The sequence below is a fragment of the Colobus angolensis genome, unplaced genomic scaffold, assembly GCF_000951035.1.
Source record: "Colobus angolensis palliatus isolate OR3802 unplaced genomic scaffold, Cang.pa_1.0 Scaffold5, whole genome shotgun sequence".
Classification (NCBI taxonomy): Eukaryota; Metazoa; Chordata; class Mammalia; order Primates; family Cercopithecidae; genus Colobus; species Colobus angolensis.
Window position 1 is genome coordinate 3,905,981 of NW_012118487.1, and position 8,773 is coordinate 3,914,753.

The 8,773-nt window shown below is 38.5% G+C and overlaps 1 protein-coding gene across 1 annotated transcript in view; it reads right to left on the minus strand.

Moving 5' to 3' along the window:
• Nucleotides 1–379: 379 nt before the first annotated feature.
• The window catches only part of TRAPPC11 (trafficking protein particle complex 11), a 49,204-nt gene continuing 40,810 nt past the window's right edge, over nucleotides 380–8,773 (minus strand). Inside the window, exons 25-29 of the mRNA XM_011959557.1 lie at nucleotides 8,545–8,636; nucleotides 6,960–7,093; nucleotides 5,502–5,511; nucleotides 5,344–5,382; nucleotides 380–1,363 (exon numbers count right to left, since the gene is read on the minus strand). Of these exons, the coding sequence (XP_011814947.1) occupies nucleotides 1,341–1,363; nucleotides 5,344–5,382; nucleotides 5,502–5,511; nucleotides 6,960–7,093; nucleotides 8,545–8,636 (298 nt within the window). The 3' untranslated portion in view covers nucleotides 380–1,340. The remainder of the gene's footprint in view (nucleotides 1,364–5,343; nucleotides 5,383–5,501; nucleotides 5,512–6,959; nucleotides 7,094–8,544; nucleotides 8,637–8,773) is intronic.

An 8,773-nucleotide genomic window follows, 5' to 3' on the forward strand; every position in this document is an offset into this window, starting at 1 on the left:
GAATTTTAAGGCCAAGTAAGGAGGCTTCAGAAGGGTGTTTGCTGGGACTGCATGGACCCTCCCCATTAAAAGGTGAGCTTCACTTATCTACTTGCTGTCCTTTCCTTAAAAGCACTCCCTCTCTCATTACAACACCAACATGGAAATCACAGCTTGGAATTCTTCACAGTTATTATTTCAGATTATCAACTGGGGGGCTTTTTATATTCTGAGTGGAAATGTAACATGGGCCATGAAAGAAATGACTGAATTTGAACAAAAATAATGAATCTCCAAGTACTGTGAAGACATTTTGAAAAACGTGAAGAGCCATGCTCTGTAAAACCTCTTCATTCATCAAACAAGCTCAAAATAAAAGATACAGACAGAAAAGCATATCTGAAAGAGAACATGTTTATTTACATCACTATTTCCTTTTTACAATTCCGCCACCTTTCAAATAATAAAATTTTCCAGGAAATCAGGTAGTTTTAAATTACTAAGATATTTTAACAAATACAATTTTCACCCTATGATTTTTATTTACATGAGTTTGCAAGAGTTTTAAATAGTTCTTTTGAAACTGCACAATATAACCAAAAGGTCTGACTCAGACCCTGCATCTTTTCCAAAAACTTTTAGTCTATGAAATTATGTTTATAATCAAATCCTTGCAGTTTGGATCTTTTCAGATGAGGATTTTCTTAACACCTCTAAAATATGAACCTGCTTCATAAATGATCCATATTTTGGCTGCAAGCTGAACCTATTGGACATTTTTTGATACTAAGCAAAGGTATTTTTGATACCTAATTAAACTGCTTTGATTAAAACTTTCTGGAAGTTTTCCCTATCGCTCATACAACTCCCTGTGTTGTGTATGTATTCTGAGTACACACTGAATTTCTGAGAAGAGATTATTTCCGGTCTGGCCAGTTCTGAAAGAGACACATAGGGGATTCGGAAATTTATGGCACAGGCATTGGTGCATCTACTTTCTTTGTCGAGTCATACTTGGGATGCTGAATTTTCCTGATATTATACATGCAAATCACTTACTTTTGACAGAATTTACCATTCATCAAATGACTTTCAACAATAACAATGGTCTGACATCCTTTCATGTCATACTGAGATTTCAAATATTTATTAGAGAAACTGTAAGACAGATTTTCCTAATATTTTCAAAGTATGGTTCCTCTGAATAGTTGGTATAACATCCATTAAAAAATAGAAAAGATTAACTTTTTACCATGATCAAAGCTAGAGTCCACAGTGGAACACCTGTGTAGCTCTGCCCAACGTCTCTGTAACAACAGCCAAGGGCCCGTCTTCAACATCATGCCGCAGCAATAGAGGTATCATCCATGAGTCGACCCTGTGGCTTTAAAGTGGGAAAACAAAGTGGGTTTACAAAGTTACAATGTAACAAAAGCTCTATTAACTGGAAGGATTTTGAAATTCTTGAAACTGCTTCACAAAAACAGAATAAACGAGTGTAAGCATCAAAATAAAAATGGTTATGTGGTGATTCTCCTCCTCTCACCCCACCTCTTTCTTTCTTCACTTGCACCTGGGGATGGCCACGGCACAGGCTGGGAGCCGCCCTCTCCCGCAGCCATCACCCGCCGACTCTGCACTTCCACCCGCCGAATCCTCTTTGGTCAGTACTTCTCTCTCAACCCTGCGTTCCAGCAGCTACTGCCAGGCCATCTCCCACTGACGGCATGTGGAATGGAACCTTGTTTATCATTCCTGCTTAACTGATAGTTTTATTCTCTCTCTCTTGCTCAGGGCCCTCCTATGTCTCAAGGTTTAAGCAGGCCCAGAGCCTGAGCTGACAGGTAAGTCCCTTTTAGGGACTCAAGGTTGCCTAATATCCTGCTTGAGAAAAAGTTTCTGCAGTGAACTCCAACGCATGCTGCGAGGATAAAAGCAGGAGATAAAAACAAAAACTGCCCTGTCTGTAAGATCACTGATTGAAAGAATTTAAAACATCACATCAGAAAAGTCAAGACTAAGAATGAATAAAAGGTATCATAACTGTTTTTAGCTGTAAAATTTCTGGCAGGTTAACAACATCCCAGAGGGATATCTAGCAGCTGAAAGAATAAAATTCTTACAAATAATTTTATTTTATTTTACAGATATACAATAGCAGATGTTTGTGGGGAAAGCATGAGAAAGATGATCGGGAAATGAAACAGAAAAGTGTTCACAATCAGAAGTGATTTGCTTTCAGCAGAAAGACTCGGAGGAATTCCTGAGGCAGTGAAGACAGCACTCCTCTTTCAGTTTGTTGCTGCTGTGGTTGCTCAGATGTATATAGGGGTGTGTGTGTGTGTGTGTGTGTGTGTGTGTGTGTGTACATACATAAACACAGTTCAGTATAGCTTTCAGACATTCACGGCAGGAACGGAGTGAGCGAAATAGGTTCCCAATCCTTGATTCTTGACTATTTTTTTAGTACTGATGGAAGCTGCTCAATTTTAGAAACAAAATCATGGCTCAAGCTAGTGAAATCCCTGCCAAATGTAGCTTTTACAAGCAGGAGCAAAACATGAGTGCATCATACAATTAGAAAACCAGTCTTTTATTCAAAGGAAGAAAAGTATGGATTCAACCTTGCCTAGGACGTCACTGTCCGCTATGGCAGCCACTAGACACATTTAGCTATTGAGCACTTGAAGAGCAGCAGTGTAACCAAGTACTTTTAATTTCAGCTGATCTCAGTAGCCACATGTGGCTAGCAGCGATACTGGACAGCACAGCTCTGAAGTTTAATACAGGTGCACTGGGACCTAAAGTTTCATCAGTGATTGTCCGGTAAGTGGGAAAGGGTAATCCTCAGCCACTGTCCTTAGTGTGACAAGTAAAACAAAATTGTAGACATTTATGGCATACAACATGGTGTTCTGAAATATGTACACTATATATACACTGTGGAATGGCAAATTTTTTTTTTTTTTTTTTTTTTTAGACAGAGTCTCACTCTGTTGCCCAGGCTGGAGTGCAATGGCACAGTCTCGACTCACTGCAACCTCTGCCTTCCAGGTTCAAGCAATTCTCCTGCCTCGGCCTCCCAAGTAGCTGGGATTGCAGGGGCCCGCTGCCACACCCAGCTAATTTCTGTATTTTTAGTAGAGAGGGGTTTCACCATGTTAACTAGGCTGATCTCAAACTCCTGACCTCAGGTGATCCTCCCGCCTTGGCCTCCCAAAGTGCTGGGATTACAGGCATGAGCCACCTCGCCCGGCCACAATTTTTTAATTATAAGTTTTCCTAGCTGATAAAAGAGCTGGCTCTGCAGAGTCTAGTCAACATTTTTGGCAGCAGTTAAGTTGCTAAAAGGTGGTACTTGTACTGAGAAAAGGGATCCCTGCTAGTTATGTTAAAACTTAAAAATGTTTATTTTCTGGAACCTTTCCTTGTGAATTTAAACACTACCCAGAAGAGTTTTACCTTGAGAGAAAATCCAAAGACTGAACTAGCATTAGTTGGGATTAGGTTTGGGTCTCCTGATCACCAGAGAAAGGAATGAAAGCGATTAATTGATGGAACCAAAAATCTCTCCTTTTCACATCAGAATTCTTTCTGAGCCTCTTTCATTGTCCCTAACATAATCACTTCCAGAAAATTGTGTATCTGGAATCAAAGAGATTTAATAGCAAGACTCCAGGTTTTAAAAATATAATCTTTTTTTAAATGCTCGTGTTTGTAAAGCACCTTCAGTTCTTTGGATGAAAGGTGCTATATTTCCTTGGTGTAAATGAGTAAAAAGATTATAAAAAGAAAAAAAAAATTCTTTCCTTTTCAATATTCGTTACTCTAGTATTTCAAACAAGCTATTTCTGTGCAGCTAGAATATGACCAAGTCTACATATGTCTAAATGATTCAAACAGTACTTCTAACTTTAAAAATAGCAAACTTCAAAAAGTCAAACAGCTAAAAGGACATGACAGAGGCCACCTGTTCCCCCCTGTTCCCCCACCCAGGCATGAGACTCCTCCCCTGCCCTGCAAAGTGACTTCACTATGGGAGTGTGCGGCCAATGGAAGCGTCAGACTGAAGGGATCCGGTGAAAATGTTCAAAAAGTCACTGTTTAAACATAAGGAGATCCAAATTTATGAGATTTTTCTTTTACAATTTATTTGTTTATTTTGAGACAGAGTCTTGCTCTGTCGCCCAGGCTGGAGTGCAATGGCACAATCTCCACTCACTGCAAGCTCCACCTCCTGGGTTCAAGCAATTCTCCTGCCTCAGCCTCCTGAGTAGCTGGGACTACAGGCATGTGCCACCACGTCGGCTAATTTTCTGTATTTTTAGTAGAGACGGGGTTTCACAGTGTTAACCAGGATGGTCTCGGTCTCCTGACCTCGCAATCCGCCCGTCTCGGCCTCCCAAAGTGCTGGGATTACAGGTATGAGCTACCACGCCCAGCCTCTTTTACAATTTAAAAGTATGGTGTGGAATAGGAGCTTGGGAGGGTTAATTGTTTTTATACAGATAGAAAAAACCTGTATAAAACTCTGGAACTATAAAAGCTGGCAGAGTATGAAGAATATATTAACAGATGATTTACCAAATCCTGGATTATATAAACAAGGAACGGTTCCCCTGAACTTGAATAAGACAGACACAAAAAAGGAAGCAGTGAGCAATATAAACTGTCATTCCAAATGAGGGTAGAAACTTAAAAGAGGGCGCACAGCAGTGACATATCTTCATGTATATGTATATTCATGTATATGTATGTTAGAGGGACACCAGAGGCATGTGAAGGGATGGCTCTTATTTAGGTATCAGGGAGTGACAATCAGAGGTGGACTGCTGAGCTAAATGAACCACTCATCCCTCCAATCCACTCTCTTACACACTGCCCACCCTACGTATGCTTTTATTGTAGGAACCTGGAAATTGTGTAATTTTAAAAAAAAAACCATTAAATCAGAGTATACTTTCTGAGAGATGGTCATTTTCAGAAGAGAGCTAAATCCAATATTACACAGTTACAGGGAATCAGGAAAGTTTAAGAATATTTAAAGTCAATTCATTTCGATGAAAGACTAGTTACAAACAAATTACAATTTTAAAGCATACTTTACTAAGCCAAAGAGAAAATATGCTTAAGGATATTATAAAGATAAATCATTATTTACCTAAGGAAATACAAATCTTTGAAATTAGATTCTATCAAAAGTAACTTTATAGAAATGAATAGCAATACTGCCAAATACATAGAATAAAAGGCAGAACTATCACTGTTGGTCTCAAAATACTGTTCAGTGAAGTGTACATGAAAAAGAACTCGGTTTGTTTTTAAGACTTTGAATTTAAAAAGCAGAAAATTTCTAAGCTTTACCTTGACAAAAATACTGGTAGGAATAAAACGCCTGAGCAGCTGATTTGTGAAGTTAGGAAATCTAAGCAAGTTGATGTTGAGAGATGGAAGCTGCTGGTATCCAGCCATCAGAGGATAGAAATTATATAGCATTTCCTGCTCCGTGCCGGGGAGGATACGTAATCGAATCTGCATCATAAAAAGTCACAGAGAAAGATAATCAAATACACATATGTGCAATATCTATATGTTGTTATCCTCAATTATTTACAAAAGACTGGATAACCAAATCCTTCTAGTGAAATATTCACTCTCTCCTAGTCCACCTTCCAAACAGATTCCAAAGTGTAGGGCTGAATTAGCATGAGTTGAGGACATGGCAGACAGGAAATGTGTAAGAAATACACGCATGATTTCTGTTTCTACCAAGACCTGCCAACGGTCACTTACATCTCCTAAAGAATGAGAACACTAGGCATGTGAATATTTTCTTCTTAGCCCAGGTAGATTTTATGTTCACAATATGTTAAGGGATAATTTGTAGAAGTGTCTACTTGTAGACATTATGCCAATATAAGACAAATTAGTTCTTTCTAATCTACTTAGTGGTTTCTGTTTTCTTTTAAGGATTTTACCTTTGTGTTAAGTAACTACAAGAGGAAAAAAAAAGATGTTTTGAAAATCCTCGACAATACTTTAAGAAAGTACACAAACTGGTAAGATTTTAGCATCTTTATATTTCCTACTATTTATAAAAGTGAACACCTGGATAAAATCAAGACACTCAAGAAAAAAGCTTACTCATTTGTAAATGTTATAGCTGGTATATTTAATGCTGTATATTATAAATATAAAACAGTACCTGAACATACAGCATATTTCACATAAACTTCTATTTTGCATTTAACAACAAGCACAGTACTCAGAATAGGCAGAGCAGCTCATTAGTCAGGGTAGACACTTCCAGGTGTTAAGACACATTTGTTCTCTAATTGTGCCCTTGTTCATTACAAAGTATTTCCTGACTTTGGAGGGGCATCTCTGCTATCCCTCTGACACTGGAGGACTGGACTCTCACTGACGCATAGTTCTGCCTGGGTGTTTTTTGTTTGCTCATTTAGAAACCCAATGAACTCTTCCAACTCTGATTTGACTGAATGAATAAAAAAATCTAGGTAATTTAAAGTATAGAAACAAAATTGTATCTAAACACACCAAAGGTTAAGTATAGTCTATGCAAAATCAAAATTTCTACGAAACTTCACTGATAGAAAAATGGACTGTTAGTATTAGTACAGTGAAGTCTTCAGGCCTCACACTGACACACACACACACACACTCATCAGTAACAAGGGGACTCTTTAAGTTTTTCAGGAATTATAACATATTATAATACAGTCCAAGGATTTGTAGACTTTTGTTTTATAAGAACCCACACGTCTGATCTCAATGATGTCACAAGGGTGACCCACCTTTATAGGTAGCTATACTTAAGGTGCTTAAAAATTCACTATTACCAAAACAACAGGGGCCACAGTCAGCTTTACTCAGTTCATTCATAAAAACTAAAGGTACAGCTCTCCGTCTCCTGGCCACAGTTTTGTGTCAACATAAACAACACAGGATATGACCTGTACCTGTTTGAGACCTGAGAACATGAAGGCATCACTGGGCTCCACAGAAATTTCCACATCTTGAACGAAGTCGGTCTTATTCTGTAGGTGGTACTTGACAGGTAAGGACTCTCTCACACGCCCAAATGACGGCAGATCTACAGAGAAAGACGACACATTTCTCTTGGTTTCAAAAACAGCTCACCACTTATGGCTTCGTTTTGTAAATGAATCTCATTCTACAGACACAGTATCATTTAAATGAATGGTGTTACTGTACTCTCGCCAGGTAAGACAATGCTTTGATCGGACAACAGCAGTAGGACTTGGATAAAACAGGCTAAGGAAGTAAGTGTCCTTCTAAAAATGACTGGCCCAGACAGGGTCCTGGCTATCAGGAACCGAATTATATTTTAGGGATCATTTTTTAAATCCATAAAAGATTTCCCAAAATACCAATCATGGTTCCTAAACTAGAATAAGCAAAAGCTGTGTTTTAGTGAAGTTGTAAGTAAAACTTCATTCATTCATTTGTGGATACACTGTTGTTTGGGGTGTGTGTGTGTGTGTGTGTGTGTGTGTGTGTGTGTGTGTGTGTGTGTGTGTTCTGGCAGTTCTGCCATTTTATTTTTCCTAGGATACAAAAATACGGAATGCTTCCTCAATCTGAGTGTCATCCTTGCACGGGGCCATGCTAATCTCTGCACCACTCCCATTCTAACATATATGCTATTGGTGAGCACTACACCCAGGTTTTGTAAATTAGAGACATCAGGATAAGCAAACAGTTGACAAAGGGAAGTTTCTCGATAAAATATTCCAGTAAAGAAAGAATGATGGACAGATACTACCTGCCTCCTAGTGGGAGCACATACCATTAACTATGAAGCATTCTTGCCAAAAACTTGACCCTAAATCTGATCAAGCCTACAGACAGGCTGCCAATTCATAGGGACAGAGAAACATCGAAAAATAACACCATGTAATCTGCAAAATCCAGGCCGTGGGAAACTCTATAGGACAAATGACTTAGTTTCTTCAGCCAGGAAGACATGGGGGCAGGGAGGAGAAGGACAAAGTGGTAGAGAAAGTGGTATTGGAAGAGGGGATGGAGGGGTTAATGGTCAGGGGGGAGAGGAGAAAGGGCATGGGGGAGGGAGAGATAGCTTACCAGCCTACATATAGGTTATAGACGTATAGTGTAAGACTTATCCATCAATTACAGTGTATAGACCTCAAAATCAACTGAAAAACCATCCAGAGTTAACCAGGAAAATTTCAACATTGGAATTTGATGACATTAAGACATTACTCCTAATTTTTAAAGTCGTGATAATGGTACTGTCATTATATATTTTAAAATAGCCATTATTTTTCAATCAGGCATATGAAAGTATTTATGGCTTGAAATGGTATCTGGGATTTGTTTCAAAATAACAGGGGTAGGAGGAGTGTGTAGAAGTAGAGATGAAACAAGACTGGCCACAACCTACTTTTACAAATGTTGAAAAACTTTCATAATAGAATGTTAAAATAACTAAACTCTTAGAAGTTAAAATAACTATTGTTATTGGGTCCTTCTTATCAAGTAAAATTTGAATTCCGCTACCTGCATTCACATGGAGAGGGATATTTTCCACAATCACATGTGGCAGAGTGATGACAGTTCTGATGACAGGGATGTTCTCCATTGCTGAGGTCCTGTGGCAGAAGAGGTCATCTTTTTAAACTCACATTTTATGAAAGAAGCTCATCAAAAACAGGAAACGTGTATTCACCAACTAGTTTCAAAGGAACTATGCTACTTATCCATTTCCCAAAACATTATTATTATTATT